The sequence below is a fragment of the Marmota flaviventris genome, chromosome 5 (assembly GCF_047511675.1).
Source record: "Marmota flaviventris isolate mMarFla1 chromosome 5, mMarFla1.hap1, whole genome shotgun sequence".
NCBI lineage: Eukaryota > Metazoa > Chordata > Mammalia > Rodentia > Sciuridae > Marmota > Marmota flaviventris.
Window position 1 is genome coordinate 134,615,383 of NC_092502.1, and position 21,003 is coordinate 134,636,385.

The 21,003-nt window shown below is 32.5% G+C and overlaps 1 protein-coding gene across 4 annotated transcripts in view; it reads right to left on the bottom strand.

The window, feature by feature from the left end:
- Cdh12 (cadherin 12) overlaps positions 1-21,003 on the bottom strand; it is a 659,985-nt gene that overhangs the window by 186,337 nt on the left and 452,645 nt on the right. For all 4 annotated transcript variants that reach the window (XM_071611883.1, XM_071611880.1, XM_071611881.1 and 1 more), the window contains one exon: positions 9,217-9,511. In XM_071611883.1, the coding sequence (XP_071467984.1) occupies positions 9,217-9,511 (295 nt within the window). The remainder of the gene's footprint in view (positions 1-9,216; positions 9,512-21,003) is intronic.

Genomic DNA, 21,003 nt, shown 5'->3' on the forward strand with positions numbered 1-21,003 from the left:
ATAGCAATATGTAAATGGTTGAGTATAACTAATCCAAACTGTGAATTTAGTTCACAGACCACAGTTTGCTGCCACTGTGTGACAGCTTTGTGATGAAGGCTTTCTGAGGACAAGGGTGGTTGTCTTTTTCACTTATTTTCCAACACTGCAGTATGCTTGTCACATAGATATCTGATTAATAAATGAATTTATTGAACTTATTCCTACAATAGAGAATTTAGGAAGAAGAAAATGGAAAGCAACTAGATGCTACAGAAATCAAAATTTAAGTAATTAATTATTTGGCTTGAGTATGAATTTCTGTGCCTGGGATGATAGAACCGATTCATTTTGGAATTGTCTCATATAGCACACCTAATTCTCATGTGAATTTGGTTAAAATGAGCACATTTTCAGGGTTAACTTCTGAGTAGAACTTTATATAGTAGTTTCCTCTTCACTTCAGAGTTATTATGCTGAATTATTTTAAATTATTATGCAGAATAATTTCCAAACATAGACTACAAATCCTTTATCATATTTGAATTACAGGTCTCAGAACTTTTGTAGTCTGCCATTTCACCTTTGAGTCTTCACTTTGTGGAGTATCTTTGCCTCAATCGATGGTTATGATAGATCAGTGACTAGTACTTGAAGGTGTTTTCTTTCTTTTTTTTTTAAATAATGATGTTAGTGCATGCGTATCTTTCTACTTCAACACAGTACACAGATGAAAAAAAATATTTTTGAAAACAGAACTGACCTCTGTGGAATTCCGGTACAAGCAATTGAACCTCAGCAAGCTTCTATTACCAGCAGGGTTTTATACAGGTGCAACTGTTTTCCCATGATCACTTACCATAAAGCAATAGACAATTGGGCCAAGGTAGCCTCTTGCCTGCTTTTGTGTACAAAATATAAATAGAATGGGAGAAATAAGGGGAAAAAATCCCGCAGCTGGAAGGCAACTTTAAAGAAAAATGATGTTCATAGCTATCCTGCCAGTAGCTGGCAAAGCAGTTTTTATAAAACATATTTAATGTTTACAACCACTTGGAGACTGGGGAAGGAGTAATACTTTGAAAATGTGTTTAATGTTTTGAACCACTCTGTGGCCAAGAAGCAACTCCTGCTAAAATATATTTAATGCTTAGAGTCATTTGGCACTTTAGGAAAAAAGAAACTTCTTGTTAATTTTTAACATTTATTGCTGATCAGTGGCTGCTAAAGCAACTATCAATTCGGCATGTTTTATGTTTAGGGACACATTGTGCTGCTACTAAAACAATTCATTCGCTTTTCTCAAGGCTGCACAAAATCTGTCCATAGCATTACCTTTGCAATTGCACCACCAATAAAAACATGGGAATCAGACGGAGGAATAAAATGCCCCCTGAATGCTCAGTCATAACATCCTATGGCCCTGAAAAGAGTTCTGCCATGCCAAGTGCTGTGGACATTTCACGGCTGACACAGGCGAGATCATAAGGCCCTGCTCAGTTCCATCAAATGTGTTAAAGCCATGCAGAAGACTTTGAAGCAAAAGAGTAATCTGATAATTGATGCTTCTTACAAATCAACACCTTGTCTCCACATATTAAGATAAAAGAGTCCTCTACACCAAAGCAAATGTAAATTGGAATAGAAGGTCCATTGTGTTATTAAATAAACTTGGTTTAGTTTGTAGAAAGGAAGATGGTAAATATTGAACTTTTGTCAGAAGGAGAGACTGAGAAAAGAGAAGATGATAATTAGCAGGAACATCTGCAATTTAGGCTTTCTCTGGCTAGTCTCCTCAGAATGCTCACCACTTCGGGAACAGGACATGTCCCCATTTATTGACGGCATTTTTCCAGAGATTGTGTTAAGTGGTATGTGCACATTTTTTTTCCCCTTTGGTACTTCCAATACCTTTGAGAAGAAGATATTTGAATTATTCACTTGCTGGTAAGAAAAGCAAAACACAAACAAGAATATCACCTATCCCAATGAAATAAGAAAACGTATTTGGACTCTTAACAAAGTATGGTTTGAAATCTTAACAAATTCAAAACCCATATGTGATTTCAAATACACAATATAGCTAAGCATGTTGGCACACACCTGTAATCCTAGGAACTGGGGAGGTTGAAGAAGGAGGATTGCAAGTTTGAAGCCAATCTTAGCAATTTAGTGAGGTCCTAAGCAACTTAGCAAGACCCTGACTCAAAGTTTAAAAAAAAAAAATAAAAAGGGATTTACATAGATAAAATGTTTTTGCTGTATTTTATGAAAAAGCAAGTAGGACATGGAAAACCAAGGGCTTAGACAGTGGACCTCAGATTCATGGACAATTATTCCCAAGCATAAAAGCTAGTCAAATGATTTTCCTCATCAACTACCCAGATTTCAGAATTGCTATTCATTATCCCAATTTTTCACAGAACTGTATGCAGAAATTATATCATGCTTACCTTACCATCGTGTTCTAGTTGTGCCTGGGGTAAGCAACTTAATTCTGTAGTTTAACAGGTCTCAAATATAGATGAACTGAATTCAAGGACCCTGTCCCATTCTGGACTTGATTTAGATGATGAGGTCCTGGTTGGGGTCTAAGAAAGGGCTTAATATATATTACAGGAGAGGAATGTCCAGAATCATGACAGCACAGGAGGCAACAGAGTGTTAGGCAGAATGTAAAAGGATCAAAATTATCAGTTTCCTCAAGTTTATGGCTTTGTGTCATCCCATGATCTGAATGAGGGCTGGGCTTATTTCTAAGAATAGGGCAGAAGTCATGGGGTCTCACTCTCAAGATCAGATTATAAACTATATCTTCAATCAAGGTTTCTCTTTCTCTATTTTTGTCTCTTTGCTGACTCAGTTTCTCTCCCTGTCTCTTCCTATCACTCTCCCTGCCCCACTCTCTCAGCTGCTCTTGGGGAAAACCAGCTGCTGTGCTGTGGTATATCCCTGTGAGGTCTTTGTAGCAAGGGACTGAGGACTAGTAATGATCACACGACTTAGTACAGGAGCAAATTCCCACCTATCCAAGATTAAGCCAACCTCAGCCAATAGTTTGGCTATACCTCTTAAGTTTTGGGTTAATGCATTAGGTAACAATAAATAATTGATATACAACCTTCATCACTTACTATAAAGGAATGTCATTAGTCATGAGACAAATCAGAACCATCTTCTATCTGGTGGTAGAACACTAAGAATACTGCACTGGCTCTCTGATATCTCCCACAAAAATATATATCTTTATTTAAACATGAGGCAACTACACAAACTCAAAATGAGGGATATTCTAAAAAATCACTGGCCAGAAATCTCCAAAAACTGTCATGTCGGCCAGAAAAAGGCAAGGAAGTGCTTCAGATTGAAGGAACTAAAGACATAAAATGTAAATGTGATGTGTGATTTAGAACTTGAACTTTATAAATATAACACCTCATTGAGACAACTGATGAAAGCTGACTCAGGTCTAAGGATTAGAGTGTAAATTCCCATGTCTGAAGACTAATTTTGGTTATAGAGTGAGAATGTATTATGTGTAGAATCGTCCACATGCTGCCTTGGAGTTCTTGACAAGGACAGTGCTTATGGGCACAGACAGACACCCAGGAGTTTCCTGCTCCCCTGTGCTATGCAGCTGCTCTCAGTTGTTATGTCAGGCACTTAGACAAGGCAACATATCTATTTTAGAGTTTGTTGGGTTTCCCCACCCCCATTGGAATCTCTCTGAAAATAAGTAAGTGGGGGCATTTATATGTGTTTCTAAATTGCAACAATGATGTAATAAGTTAATGCTAAAAATAGTTAGAATCTTCACTTTTTCCTTCCTGGAGATATTCTTTTTCAGTACAAACATGCAGTACATACCCTATAGTCAGAAACCTCTGAAAGACCCTAAATAATTTTATTTTAGCATTTATCCCCAAACTTTGTGTGAAAAAAATGGTTATAAGAAAATAAGAAAGGAATACTTTTATTATTTTTTATTAAGCCAGTTGTTATTTTTTTTCAATGTACCAACTTCTACTAAACTTTTTTTTTTTCTAAGAAGGTTAATAAGAGATTCCTATTCTTCAGATCAGTTTTCAGTAGGAACCCTATCCTCAAATTATATTATCTAATATAAATATAATATATTTACTATAAGGCAATGATAGGCATTCCAAACTCCTAAGATTATCTGAAAATGAAAGCTAAAATTAAGTTTCCCCAAGATTTTATTTAGTAGCTTCTAACCCTAGGAAAACAGTGTAATTATGATTAATTTCTTTCCAAAGAGCCTAGAAGATATTCATATTTTCTCAGATACAGAATTTACTAAGTTTTATATTGAAAAAAAATAAAACATATAAAAATAATGCACAAAGTTCTTTTTCTTTCTTTTTAAAGATGAAATCAAATAAAGGACAAAAATTTCCAGTTACATTATCTAGTACCTTGGTATTGCTTAGGGAGCAGCACATTTTACTACATAAATTATGATTCATGATTCAGAATTGACAACTACTAAAACATGTCATAGAGACCTGGTTATTAATAATCTAATCAGCTGTCTCAAAATGAGTTAGCTGAGGCAGAGAAAGAGAACACAATTGTGAATATGGATTTAAACACTTGAATTCTTCCAGTGCTCCATGGAAAGTAACTTATACTGCATAATCTACTGATGCATAATCATCAGACATTAAAGAGGGCACATTCCAGCAATTCATTGTAACTCTAGTGATCTTAAAGAATTAAGACCACATTCATAAAGTCTAAATTTGTCTCCAAGGAGTAGCTTTGAGTTGGAGAATATCTGGATCATTAAGTAATTTCCTTAGGTCAAAGTAAAAGCACTTTATCTTTGAATATTACTTCCATGGCATATTGGATATAGCAGGAGTTGGTAACAGAGTGACCTTTCTCTTAAACAATTCATAGATTCACTAGAATTTTCTTCAACTTAAGAAATTAAATGCACTCCATAGTGTTATAAGTCTTAAATATTGATTTTCCTCTAAAATCTCAAACTATTCTGATCACCACCATTCTCTCTTTGTACACTTATGTTCCATGTAATGTTAACTTCACTTAATTTCATTGCCGGTTATTTGAATACCATGATTTCAGGTTTCTTATCCATTACTGACACATTGACATTTGTATAAGACACTTCATTCCACTGATACTTCATGTTCTCTTTTGTATTACAAAATAAACTATTTCACTGTATGCATTTTTCAATTTGTTTCTTCCCTTTTAAGAAAATGAAATCACCACATTCTCGATAGTTAGAAAGTTATTTCATAGGAAATGCCTCAAACACAGACACCTAGAGCAGACAGTGAGATGTGCTGCAACCATAGATAGCTAACATTGTGAATTTAACAGGGAGAGTTCCATCCAGTCTCGACCAGTAATTATTTACATATGCCCAGAATATAATAAGAGGAAGCATTGTCTAGATTGTTTGGTGCTGGGTGGTAGGTAGGAAAATAGAGAAAAATATAAACTTTTCTTTGCTTATTAAAGCAGGGAACCATTTCACTGGGTAATATGGGCATACTTGAGAATGGAATTCAAGAACTCTTGGTATATACAGTAAATACAAGTTCTGGATACACAATAGTTGTTGGTAAGCTTTAAATTAGTCATGGAAAAAGAGAAGCAACAGAAGCCACAGCTCAAGCTGGCTCTCCAGTGTTTGGGGGGCTTATATATATGGGAGATTATGAAAAAAGGTAACAATGCATGGTACGTATGCTACTTTTAACATTTAATTCATAGGTGGTGCTTGTACCTCTGTATTCATTTGAAAAGAGCACCTTATATAAATGTATTTCAAGAATACCCAGGCTAAGCTACAGTATGTAAATAGGTTCAGGTTCAAAAGAAATACTCCTGCATACACGTCAGGGACTCTCACCATCATGTATATCCATAAAACTGGGATCTTTTTTTTTTTATTGGTTGTTCAAAACATTATAAAGCTCTTGACATATCATATTTCATACATTAGATTCAAGTTGGTTATGAACTCCCAATTTTACCCCAAATACAGATTGCAGAATCACATCGGTTACACATCCACATTTTTACATAATGCCCTATTAGTAACTGTTGTATTCTACTACCTTTCCTATCCTCTACCATGCCCCCTCCCTCCCCTCCCATCTTCTCTCTCTACCCCATCCACTGTAATTCATATCTCTCCTTGTTTATTTTCCCATTCCCCTCACAACCTCTTATATGTAATTTTGTATAACAATGAGGGTCTCCCTCCATTACCATGCAATTTCCCTTTTCTCTCCCTTTCAATCCCACCTCATCTATCTGTTTAATGTTAATCTTTTCTTCCTGCTCTTCCTCCCTGCTCTGTTCTTAGTTGCTCTCATTATATCAAAGAAGACATTTGGTATTTGTTTTTTAGGGATTGGCTAGCTTCACTAAGCATAATCTGCTCTAGTGCTATCCATTTCCCTGCAAATTCTATGATTTTGTCATTTTTTAGTGCTGCGTAATACTCCATGGTGTATAAATGCCACATTTTTTTTATCCATTCATCTATTGAAGGGCATCTGGGTTGGTTCCACAGTCTAGCAATTGTGAATTGTGCTGCTATGAACATCTATGTAGCAGTATCCCTGTAGTACGCTCTTTTAAGGTCTTCAGGGAAAAGTCCAAGAAGGGCAATAGCTGGGTCAAATGGTGGTTCCATTCCCAGCTTTCCCAGGAATCTCCATACTGCTTTCCAGATTGGCCGCACCAGTTTGCAGTCCCACCAGCAATGTACAAGAGTATCCTTTTCCCCACATCCTTGCCAGCCCTTGTTGTTGTTTGACTTCATAATGGCTGCCAATCTTACTGGAGTGAGATGGTATCTTAGGGTGGTTTTGATTTGCATTTCTCTGACTGCTAGAGATGGTGAGCATTTTTTCATGTACTTGTTGATTGATTGTATGTCCTCCTCTGAGAAGTGTCTGTTCAGGTCTTTGGCCCATTTGTTGATTGGGATCTTAATTTTAATGTTATACTCCATGTGTATACAATATGTCAAAATAAAATCTACTGTCATATATATCTAAAAAGAACAAATAAAAAGAGAAAATAAAACAGAGAAAGTAGATAGGGTGGTGCAGGCCTATAATCTCAGCTGCTGCAAGACTGAGGCAGGAGGATCACAAATTCAAAGAAAGACAGGGAAACTTAGAACTTTTCTTACAATAAAGTGAAAAGGGCTGGGGGTGCAGCTCAGAGGTAGAGGGCTTGCTAGTGTAGGCGAGGAAGACCCTGGGTCCATCCCCACTACCATGGGGTGGGGAGGGATGTGTTGCAAACCAAGTTAAGATTTTACTGGAGTCTCTTGAGTAACCAATAGAAATTTCAGTAATGGCACAGGACAGCACATTTCACAGAGCCTCATTTTCTACAGATCTTTCCAATTTCTCATGATCTCATATTATATGGTATTAAACCCCAAAATTGCAAAAGCTGCATTCACTTTGCTTTCTCACTTACCTACCTTGCTCCTTATCATCCACATTGATTTCTCTCTCAGGAACTAGCTACAAATTTTCTAAAGCAGGGCTTCAGCTTTTTCAGCCCTACACTTTATCCTAATCAACAAAAGACATAATTGTTTATCTAATGAGACAAAATTTCTAATACTGTAACAAGATGTGTGTGTTTGCTTTAAGGATGTTGTTTTAGTAATAGAGTCACTTAGCATTTCAAACTCATGTCGATATTTCTAATTTATACAAAGTGGCTGGGTTAAACTACTTATCCACTGAATAGCTCTGCCTTCTTAAAAGCCTTTGTCTCAAAGTATATTACCTCTACTTTTCTCCCCTCTGTAAAATAAAGACACAATTAATAAAATAGTTCACCTCATTTCCTGAGATTATTTTCTAATACAGCATGCTTCTTCACTATTGCATTTCTAAATCTCCAGCAATCATAACACTGCAGAAAATGGACAACTCAAAATGTACCTGAAAATGAATGAGATCTGCAGCTTTTCCTTTGATCTCTTAGGTAAAGGAGAGAATATGGTCTCTGAATGCCTGATAAGGTCATACATACAATTTCAAGTGAATTTGTTGTAAATCTATGTGACAAGTTCTACAGCCACTAACCTGTTTCTGCCCTAAGGCAGTGTGTGCAATCTTCACTGCATGTCCTGAGTGGTTGTAGGGGAGTGGTAGCCCTTTGAGACATTAGGAAATATTAGCAATGGCTCAATACAAGTTTCAAGTTTAACCTATGTGCAAATAATAGCTTTATCTTCCAAATGTGATAGGAAGTTCCAAAAGATAATTTCTTTAATCAGGAATATTAAATGGAAACTTTGTCTCTTTTTTTCCCATCTTTTTGATTATAAAAATTTTAAACATTCAGAAACTGAAAAAAAAAAAAAAAACACGTTTTGTGAATGCTTGTGATAGGAACTAGAAGTGATAGGAACTAGAATACAAGAAGAATTGTCAGTAGTGACTGAGGAGTAAGAATTTTAATTAAAAATTGCCATTAAGGTTAGAATTATCTACTTAGTTATATATATATATATATATATATATATATATATATATATATATATATATGAGTTTGTAAAGTCTTTGATTTGGAAATATGAATTTATATTAAATATGAAGTATTAAGAATTATGTTACCATAGTAAAATTCTAGATTTATTCTAATAATGAAATCACATTATCATTTGCTTAGTTGTTCTGTAGTATAACTAATATGGAATACTTATATACACAAAATAAATGATCTTACCATTCTTGAATCTCTATCAATACTACAAATAATGTAAAACACAACTTTTCTGAACTCTTTAAGATCAGACTCAATACACACTTTGGTTAAGTTTTGCATACTTGAGACATAATTTCTCTCTGGTATTTGGTGATATAAGGTAGTTATATTCAGCAGTCAGTTTGTGTCTAGAATTGGTAAGTATAATAAATTTCAATACAAATATTTTTTATACTTCAAATATAAGGGGGTGTTATGAGGTCAGGTACACCAACATATGGAAAAACATGGAATAATTTTATGTATTCTAATTGTTATCTTCATAAGGAGCAAAAAAAAAAACTAAACAGAAAATGCTGAGAAAACAAGTAAAAATTAATTCATCCTCTACTGTTGAAGAGTAATTTGGGGGTTACAAATACTATCAACCTGAATATGTGAATGTTGGAGAGGTTCTTTAGCATCTGACAAAGTATTCACATGCCTACTTACCCACAGGAGACATTTCTGGAACACTAGCAACATAAGGTCCATCCAAAAACTTTGGCTCATTGTCATTAATATCTTGCACTTTGATGATGAATTCTGATTCAGGCTCCAAAGGCTTCCTGGTCTCTATGTCTACAGCCTGTGCACGCAGGGTATAGAAAGGTTTTTCTTCTCTATCCAGGCTCCTTATTGCATGAATGTCGCCTGTGGTTTCATCAATGGTAAAAACGGTCCCGGCACCATCTCCTGAGAGGGTGTATTTAACAGTACCCTCTCCCTTGTCCAAGTCAGAATGAAGCTTTGGGGTGGGGGAAGACAAGGAAAGAGAGGAGAGAAGAGAGGGATACCATTAAAAATTTTGCCATTATTAAAGAGTCACAATTTTAAAAAAAAATGTTCTGTGAAAACCTATGTAAATAGATAGATAGATAGATAGATAGATAGATCCTTGATATTCTAATTTCACATTTGAGTTCCTTGCCTTATTTCATAGATGGACAACAAAGTCGTCCTTTCATTGATTTTACTTTCAGTTCATTATATTTTTTAAATGCATTTTGAAGATCAGAAGCACACTCCAAACCTAGTGTAAGTGTAACTGATTTTGAACATTTGTTGAGTTCCTTTGTATCTCTTTAGGAATAAAATTTTCATCAGAAACTATTCACAAATCTTAAGCATAGTTATTGTTTTAGATTAAATAATCATATGAAAATAAGTAAGCTCATAAATACCAAGTTGTTAGTCTTCCACATGAGCTAAAGGTAGAAATTAATGACCTAATATAGAAGGAGATGAGTTAAGAAAAATCTCAGAAAACACTGAGCCTTTTTCTTTGGAAAAGAAAGATACGATCTTTCAGTTATATGTGGTAGATTATCTCATTTTAACCAGTCAAGATTGTATGAATTATCCAATATTAACCAAACTATTGATAGCATTCATGGTTATTTTTTCAGATTAACAGATAAGTTTTCTTCTAATTAATTATGCATATAGAATATTTTTTGATTGTAATTCAAATAAATATAAATTCAGTTAATTTATTTTAAATTTCAACACATTATTAGTTCACTGTATTGTAGCATGGAATAAGATGCACATGAAATCCAAAAGGGAGGGAATCAAAGAGAAGGGAAATTATCACAGGTATATGGTCAGCATTGCTCAAACTGGAGTCCAAGAATAAGTGGAAGCTCAACATATATTTGGAGAAACATAAATTGTCTAAGAATAAGTATATACGTACAACAAATATCACCTTAAAATATTACATTTTACAGCTTATTTAAAATATTACATATTACAGATTGCTAATGCATATTCTTATGATTAATATAAATAAATGTATAATTATTTTACACAATAATTTATATTCTTATAAATTATATCATCTATATTTCTTTCATTCAGATTCCGACCTAAAGTGTTTTAAACTATTTTCATACAGGATTGTCTAGTTTTCTGATTTCAGTATCCAAGACTTTATATTTGAGAGCTTAATGCCCTCAGCAGATCACTTAAAGAAAAAACTTTGAACTTTTATAGTGCTCATAACCATTGGGATGTGCCTTACAATCTGCATTCAGTTGCTGCTCTCTGGCAAAATTTGGTAAAAAATGACTTTTGTGTTTGTTAACATTGCAGCACAAAAAGAGATTTAAAATATTTTTAATTACATAAACATATATTCTATGCAATTACTCTTTCTGTGTGTTAGTATTAGAAACAAATTAGAAATACCAATTAAATGTAAGTTCAACATTGGCTACATCTTAGCTTTCAAGCTTGACGTTGTGGTTTAGGTTCAGTAAAGTGCTATCCTTCAAATTAATGTTATTAACATGAATTTATTCATTTTAGAATTTGTATTTACTTCAAAACTTGCTCTGAAAATATGTTTGTTTATGAGCATAAGCATAGGATTTATACTTGATTGTGTTAGGATTCAGGCATGAGTAAGTTGGTAGAAATAGGACATCAGACATACACATCAAAGAGAGTCTATAAATCACAGGACTGGGGATAACAGAAAACTTTATCAAAGCAGGTGAGAATCAGGAAAATGGAATCGGTATTTCCAAACACTCCAGACAGTTAATTGTAATCCCTTAAGGCAACTATTGTTTCAAGATCTCTTGAAACCAGGTCCTCACAACTCTCCTGCTGTGAAAGGTCATCACCAAAAATAGGTCACAGTCACTTTGTGACCATCAGGATACACACAAAGATTTTCTGAAGTCTGTACAAGGGGTAACAAACCACTTAATGGAGTATTAAAAATTGAGGTAAGATGAAAGGATCTCAGTCCCCTTAAAAAAACCCGGACTCTTCAATAGCTACCCTGTTCTCTCATGGGAAGGTCAGCTCAGTGCCAATCCCTTGCATGCTTATTCCCATTACTCTGTGCAACATAGTTAAAATCTTTTCTATGGGAATACCAAGATTTGGTCCTTGAAGTCACTTGAACTCTGTGATTCTTCTCTTCAAGAGTTAAGGGACATAGTTAAAAGACTGAGGTAACAATTAGAGGGTATATGGATTTGATATTTCTTTAAGTTTCTACATTTTACATAAATATGACGAAAATTGCTATAAATTGTAGGAGGAAGTTTTTTTTCCCCTCATAATATTTTAGAAATGCTATGAAGCATGGGAAATTCCAAGCATAACATCAAGCTGCAGTTAATCATTTTTTGAACTTAGGAATTTCAATTCACAAATTTCAGCCATATTATTTAAGATATTCAATACAGTGGGTATTTCTTTAGCTTTCAAATTTATCTAAAGATACAAGACAGGCAAAAGCTCAATGCAATGCAAATGATTTTATAAACTGGATGCATTATGCCAATGGTTCAAAGAATATGTGGTGATATTTTGAGAACTGAGTGAAAATTCCAAGTTGGTTTTTGCTAAGTACTCTGAGTTGCCCCCACACACCAAAGTAAAAATTTTAAAAAATCATTTAACTAAAATCAAAACTGTTCTTTTGAAAATGTCATAATAAAAACAAAAATATGTTTTCATTACTATCCAAAATTGAAATTAGATTCACCTGCTGATTCTCAATCTTCTACCTTTTCCTTCTAATTTAAAAAATGTGTTTTATAGAGATTATAGCTTTATAAGAAATACCTGAAAATACATTAAATCTTTGAGTTGCAAATGAACTTGTTGAATGTAAAACCCTTGAAAGATTACAATTTTTACAGGAGTTGAACATGTGATAAAACCTTAATGCAGATCACAGGTGTTATGCTGAATTGACAGGCAATATTTAAAATTAGTTACTCAGTGCTGATTGACTCAAGAACATGTGTGACTAGTATAAAGTGTATCTATTTTTCTATATCAATTCTGATGTGAGATAAATAATAATGCTCTCACATTGAATAATATAAAATTTTATTTAGTTGAATTATAAAACATTTTGAATAGAAAATGGAATAAATTAAGATGAAAATATCTATCATCTCTCACCTACAAATAGCTTGTTTTATTTTATCTATATTTTCCAGCGATATAGAAATATAAATATACAGATGAAAAGGATAAAAATACATGCAAATATACATTTGCTATAATTTATACATATATATTTCTCTGAATATATATGAACACTTGACAAAAAAACTGAGTTGACATATTTCAATAGTATTTTTATAATTATTTTTTCATATCATTTGAAATTCTTCAATTTTTTGAGTAACTGCCTTATATTCATTTGGTGAATTTGAATGCTATAATGAAAATCATCCATTCTTTCATAAACAATATGGTGAGTGTGTGTATGTGTATGTTTTCTTCTGTTTATTTCTGAAATAAAAAGGCAAATATCAAGACCAAAACTATGATCATTTTTATGAATCCTAGAAGATGTTGAAAAATAAGATTCAGAAATTGATCTCCATAGATAGAACTGCTATCCCAAGCCTTTCAATAATGGAATTTAGGCTGAGCCTACACTGTGAAGCTATTTCATAATCTCATTTGCATAAAGAGGGCTGGGGTAGAAGGATTCACAAGCTTTGCCTCATTTTGGGGTGGTGTTAACTGTAAAAATAAAATCATGGGGCATGCATCATTTTACAGTCACTTCAAGCTACACATACAGCATGCTGATACCTCTACCAAAATTAAATTTATTTTCCTTTATGACAATTTAAAAATAACTGTCAGAAATGTGTCTTATTCCAAGTAATAAAAATAAGCTGTTGCTGAGTAGGTGCCGACTACATTTACTGACTGAAGCAGCCAAGTCCAATAATACCATTTTTTAGTATTGACACTTAAAATAAAATTTCTCCCAGAAACAGAGTTCCATAAATGATGGATGTGGAAATAGTCACTGTCCAGGCAGTTGCTTTGTGGAAGTGGTGGTGTTATTTTCTGATGTGTTCCAAGTCATCTCAGATGGTGCGTGAAAATGAGATGCCAAGAGAGGCTTAAAAAAAGATACTGAGGACTAGCTGCAGAGTGTGAGCAAATCTTCAATTTCTGTGCTCAAAAGTTTTGAGAAAGCTAATCTAAAGTTAAATGTTTACTAGCATCTCTCTGATTATGTTTTGGAAACTGCTGCAAAAAATGGAGTTTATTCTTATTTTATATGGGTTGAAAAGTGCACATAAAATGGAAAATGCTTTTGTATCACCATGTCCAGCAGTGATTTTGTTTTCATTTTCCATTTGCCAGGACAGGAGAATGTTTACCAGGCATGAATCGAGCATGGGGTGTGCTAGGAGGAAAAACCCTTGATTTTAAAATGATAGTATTTGTGTGAAAACCAATAATTGTGTTTTTAACAAATGCTATTTATTAATCCATATGTAAAAAAAATATGCATTTTACATTAGTGCAGTAGACATACCTGTCAGAGAAATGTCATTGAATTACCAGCTTACTGATATCTGTAACAATTTAACGTTTAATTATGCATCATTATGCAGACCCTAAGACTTAGAATTAGGAATATTTCCTAGAGGGAGATGGAAATAACAATGCTGGACAGTTAAAGTTAGGCTCTTATGAGGTAATCAAAAAAGTTATGAGGAGAGGATAAAAATGGAAAGCTAATAAGCAGCATTTTTTTTCAAGGAATTTTACCAAAAAATATTTTAATATTGTTGCAGCCTTTGAAATATTGTTTAAAATTTTGATTTCTGTGCTCTTTAAAATGGCTGCCAGTTTGTAAAGTGTTCCTTGTTTTCCAAATTCCATTCATTCATCCCTGTATTAACTTTCATAAGCATTCATTTTACCTCTTCTCCTATGGCCTTAGTCTCTGAGGTTGTGATTAGCATAATATTTTGAGGGAGTTTTGTTTTATGTTTTCTTAGGCTAAATTATATGAAATTATGGAAATAAACATGGAGTGGGGAACATTCATTGTTAATTTCTTTACCTATTACATAGGTCAGCTTTTGTCGCCATGAGCAAAAGACCTCAGAAAAACAACATACAGGAAGAAGAGTTATTTGGTTTTCACTGTTTCAGAGGCCTTAGGCCATAGTCCAAGGGATTCTGTTGCTTTGGGCCCCATAGGAGGCAGAACATCATGAGTGTTGCTGAGGAAAGCAGTTTAGGACTTGATAAAGAAGTAGACAGAGAGCTCTGTTTAACAGAGACAAAATGTAAATCCCATTAAGCAACCCCTGATGGCTAATTGTATGTGTCCACTGATTGGTCCATGAGATTCCTAAATATTATTCTGGGTGTGTCTGCAAGGGAGTTTTTGAAGGAGATTAACATTTGGGTTATCTCAATAGAGTGAAAAAAATAGATTGTCCTTCCTCATGTGAGTGAACCATATCCAATCAATTTATGGCCTGACTGGAACCAAAAGGCTAACAGTTTTGTGAATAAGAAGGAACTCTGCTCCCTGATTGTTTTAGAATTTGGGACACTGCCACATCTTTTTAAAAGTATTCTTTTTTATTACTTTATTTATTTATTTTCGTTCAGTGCTGGGAATTGAACTCAGGGCCTTGTACATGTGAAACAAGCACTCTACCAACTGAGCTATGTTCCCAGTTGTTAAAGAAATATTTTGCTTAGAACTTAAACTGAATTAATTAGCTCTTCTTGGGTCTTGGGGCTTCCTATATTTATACTGGGAACACAAAATTAACTTTGCTGGGTCCCAGCTTGCTGATTATATGTCTTAATACTAGACAGCTTCCATAATGATGAAGCTAATTTCTTATCAGCAATCTCTTCCCAAATCTATATCAATGTCTACATTTATATTTATCTATATCCATGTGTGTATCTAATAATCTTATTATTTCTACTATTCTTGGGGACATTTACTGATACACAAGTTTTCCAAGGTTATTCGGTAAGTTGATGCTAAAATATTTTTAAAATCCTAACACTATTTTATAACAATTGCATAATGTAAATATTTTTGTTTCATCATTGGATAATACGCAATGCTTAGGTGATTTCTGTTTTCATTTTAAATATGGATTTTTTTCTATTTTATCATCTTTGTTCATTTGTTTACATTATTCGATTTTTTTCATACCCTTAATCTCATTCTGTCTCTCAGGCCAACATCAATATCCTTGTCATTACATACCTTCCATAAGAAGGCCTAAACTTTCCAAATCCAAATAAGAGAAGCTGCACAATTGTCAGCCTGGAAGTTTTCTTTATGAATCTTCTTAATTTAGAAACAGATCTTGCATCTTATGTTTTCTTCTAAGTTGGTTCATTCTTTTGTTTGCCAGCATCAGTATCATATAATGTCTTAAAAATGTTTCTGTGACTGGAGTTTTTGCATATCAGAAAGTACCTTTATTTTGCAGTCATGTATAATTAATTATTGTCTGGGTACATATTTCTAAGTTGTAAATCTCTTCATACATTTGAAAGCATTATTATGTTTTCTTATATATTCATTGATTTCTAGGAAACAAGACACAATGTTTCATGTTATAGGTAATGAGACTTTTTTCTATTTATTTTAATTAATTTAATTATTTATTACATTTTTCTATTTATTTATATTTTTTTTAAATCTTGGTATTCGAATTATTTAGAACATCATATCCAAGTATGTATTTTTTGAAAATTTTCAATATTTTTCTCCAGGTTAAGTTTATGTGTGTTTTTCCACATGATATGCACTTGTAAAATTTTCAGTTAAAAATGTATTTTTTCAACATTTAGAAATTTCCTTCTATGATTATTTTCCTTATTATTCCTTATCGTGTTTTCACTGTTATTTACCTAGAATTTGTATGTTCAATGTTAGAAATCATGCATCTTCCCTATATCATATACATTTCACTTGCATTATTCATTTTCTTTGTTTTTTGTCTATTTCTTTAAAAATGCTTTTATATTAGAATAATTTATTGGTATGTTTTCTCATTTTCAAAGTCAGTACACACATAAGCCAAAGACATATCCCGAGACTTCTTTCTTTTACTTTGAGTGTGTTCCCATTTTAAAGAATTATATCATTATCTTGCAGAAATTTTTTTGAGGACTCTCACTTTTCGTACTTTGCCTGAATGATCAGTTCTTTAAACACTTATTTACAGTTTTGAAATCTGAATATTTGCTAATCACATTTCTGGCATTCCTCAAATATCTGATGACTCTTAGTCTCTTAGTTTTCTGTTCATTTAAAAGATACATAATATAATTTGTAGTTGTGGATTTGTGAGTTAAATGTTTTCATGATAATTTTGACCTCGTATTAATGGAAAGAGTACCAATCATTGCTCTGATTTTTTTCTGAATTTCAGATACATGGTGAGGGTATTTTAACCATAGTGTTGTTCCAGTACTAATCTAAACCCAGATTATCTGAAGAATAATTTCTTTTTTGAATTATAGTTTCTGTATTGCTCATGCTCTGATCATTTATACCTGCCTTTATTATTTCATACAAGTGAGAAAAAATTGTGTATATAACACCAGTCAATATCTGTATTTTCCCTGGCAGGCTTTATTCCTTTTGCCCATAATAGCTGACAATTGTAAGACTTTTTTTTTCAAAGTAGCCTCTACTTTGCTGGAGCTCTCTTAATGTAAACTCTTGCATCTAGCATCCCTGAGCTTCTTTGACCAGTTACCAGTCCCTTACCTATTTGTCATTTTACAGAAATTAGTTAGCCTTTCTTATGCCATTCCCACCAAAATCATGGGTTGGAACTCTCATACTACAAATTACTGATGATCTCAGGAAAGGAGTTAAATACTTTTGGGCAGTATACCATTTTACTTTAACAAAATTATGTGGAACAAAATTTAAAAACTATAAAAAAACGGAAAGAATAATAGAATGATAACTTATATTCTTACCATCTAGAGTAAACAAATATTAACATTGTATTGCATTTGCTTTGTTCTTATATGTGGACATTTTAGAAGAAAATGAAGAAAATGCAAATATAATAGTTCACTATACACTCTTAAACATTGATTTATTTAAAATAAAGCTTTACCTTATACAATCAAAATGCTATTAAATCATTTAAGAAAATTAATGAAATTACTTATTATCTTTTAATAACCACTACTTATTCAATATTCCCCATGTCTCTATCCAAATTTTTTTTTTCCTTAATTCTGCTCTACATAATCAGGAGAGCTAGAGTTATAGCTCAGTGGTAGCATGAACAAAAGAGAAAGTTCTTACAGCCATTTCTACACACATACATTAAAAGGTAAAGGAAAAATTCCTTGTACAGTATTCCTTCAGGAAATTTTATTGTAATAATTGCATACAAGTGGTAATACTTATTATTAGTTTAAAATGAATATAGAATGACTTAAGCATAGGGTTCAGTAGGCAATGCTTGAGTAATATTGTACATGTTTTATTTAAATGCAGGATTAACTCAGACAAACTGTCCAAAACAAAATATTTTTTAAAGTGAATTTCTTTGACTGAAATACTTTTATAACATAGAAAACAAATGATTTTTGCTATCTCTTTATTGGTAAGCCTGTAAAATACTTAATGTTTCCTTTTGTGTAGTTGTTTAGTTTCATATTAATACTTATTCTGCTCTAAGGAACATCACATTGGTTATTGGATTAGATAAAAACACATTAGATTGTGAGTACAGTGTTGTCTGTAGACAAAAGAAGACCAGACCTGAAGATGATCTATAACTCTGACTGAGTAATGCTATAGTGCAAATTTCTTTCTTCCCAAAGTCACTGAATGCCCAAGAATATTTGACATTCTATGCCATTCTACTCTCATGAGAGGACTCATTTGTTCTTCCTAGCTTGATTGTTGCAAATTGAGCAACATGATTATCACTTACAAGGTTAGGAATTCCTTTTACACAGTCCAGTGTGAGTAGAGAACTCCCCCGCCTAGGTAACAGACCCAAAGCTATTTATCATCTGGAAATGTTTCACTTTCTATTTAAGAAAGTAGAAATCCATTTCAAAAAAGCCCACACTTTCCCCTGAGATATGCTAAGGAAAACCAAAGGAGAACAAAGACTGCTTGCAATGTTCAGGAGCAACTAACATTAGTGTGCTAGGATATATTATACATCTTGTTAAAGAAAAAATCATATATATACTATTCCCCCACTCTTCTCTTTCATCTCTTTTTCCCCTTGAATATTGCATGCATGGTTGGTTGCATGTGACAGGAAAGCTATTTTCTCAGATTGCCATATTTTACAACTTTGCTTAATTTAGATCATATTCTATCATTTGAGATTGTCACAAAATATTAATAATCCCTTTGATAAAAGTTAGAGAGGTCACTGGCTTGATGACAGGATTTTGAAGGAAAAAATTGGAAGAAGGTTAAAATAATTTCTTTCCTACATTTCCCAAGCTGTGAAACATTTTTCACAAAACCAAGTTTTAGGTAGCAAAACATTACTAGAAGATAAAGTATTTTAAATCAAATATTCAGGAATATAATCTGTATTTTGAATAAAAATAAATGTTATGTATAATATCAGGCAATTTGATTATTTTTCAGAATACTTAAATATATACAATTTATTTTGGTCTTAAATTAAGTGATAACAATCACTTATAGTAACATGTTACTATAGTTAGATATCATTTACAAAGTTTAATATTAACTATAATTTCTCCATTTTATTATTTCATCAATAGTCCTTATTGAATATCATGTACTGTTAATATCCTATAGGCTTTATTTAACTTTCAAATCAATCAGTAATAGGTGCTCTCAAGATATATTTGTGAAATCTTTGAAAATAAATTCACATATTCAAGATGAAAAGTATAATTTAGAAATGCTATATGTCCTACACTAATTTATTTGTATATACATTTAATAACACTAATAACACAGATGAACCCTAATCTAAACTCTAAAGTAAAACTAAATTTAACTAGTTTCTCCTAAGTCATTATTATTATTATATGCCTATATCATCATATGCATGTTTTACTTCTCCCTCCATTTTTTTTAATTTTTAAAATTTTAAATAGAAATGGATTTTATTTGGTAATATAAAATCTATTATTTCAATAATTAGCATGAGGTAAATATAAATAAGATTTCAAAAGGAATTTTAAATTTATTTAAAAATTCTGTCACTTTTCAGTATATCCAAAATATACATAATTGGTAACAAATTATAATAAATATCTCATGTAAAATGTTTTAAATATATTAGATTCATTCATATTCCTTAATTTTAGTACAGATCAACTGATTTATAAGTCAAGTAGATCCATAATGCTTTCTCTCTATTTGTTGTTGACTCCCTCTTACTGATATATTTCAAAAAACATCTTCTTTCCTAAGAGAGAACTAGAGAGATGATACTGGGTCTCAGAGCAACACCTGAAAAAGAAAAGGTAGCAAATTTCAACAGTCTCACTTTTTCTCCATAACTGACACTTTGGGCCCCAAGATCTGTTTCATGGGAAGAAACAATTGGAGTCTTAAGTTTCCCACCTGTATTCCTTACTAATATATAATATGTGAAGTTATCTGCTTGCTGTAAATCAAACCCTTAATTGTCCTTAGTGGAACCATTTTAATAAATAAAACAATTTTCTATCAAATTTCATGATGGCTGTAAATATATTTAAAGTACTTAAGCACTTCAGAGAAATGTATATGCAGTTTATGAACTCTAGATAATTCAAACCTCTTTTTCATGTAGCTTGTTCAAGGAGAGATAATCACAATTCACAGATCAATATTTAATGCATATTTTCCCTAAGTGGATCTGCTAATTAAAGAAAATTGGAAAAAAAATCTCTTTCACTGAGTTCTTTGCAACAATATAATATAATCTATTATGTCTGTACTTGCAGACTTAAGTCAAAACAGAGTAAAATGTTCCAAAACAAAGCTATTTCATATCCTCATAAAATAGCACCACAGATTATTTTGATCAGTTATTTAATATCACAGAATATCTAGACAAGATTCAAAGTAAGATATATTGTAATTTTCTCTATATGAGAAGAACACTGAGATATCACTGGGCATTTCAAAAAACATCAAGGTATTTCAAGATGAAAAAATCAAGAGTGTAAAAGAAATTCAGAGGAAAAGCACATGTAAGATGTTGAGGCAAAGATTAAAATGTTATCTGCAAAGAAAAAGAAAAGCAGAAAGAAAAATATTGGGAGGAAGAAGAGAGAAGGGAGAGAGGTCAAAAGTATAATCAGAAGTCAAAAGTAATAATTAAATAAGATCACATATTATTCTTTTTCTAATAATGAAAATAATTAGCACACACATTATGCTCAAATAAAGTGTGAGAAATAAGCATTTACTTTTTGCAGTAGTTTTTAAGCTTATTAGGA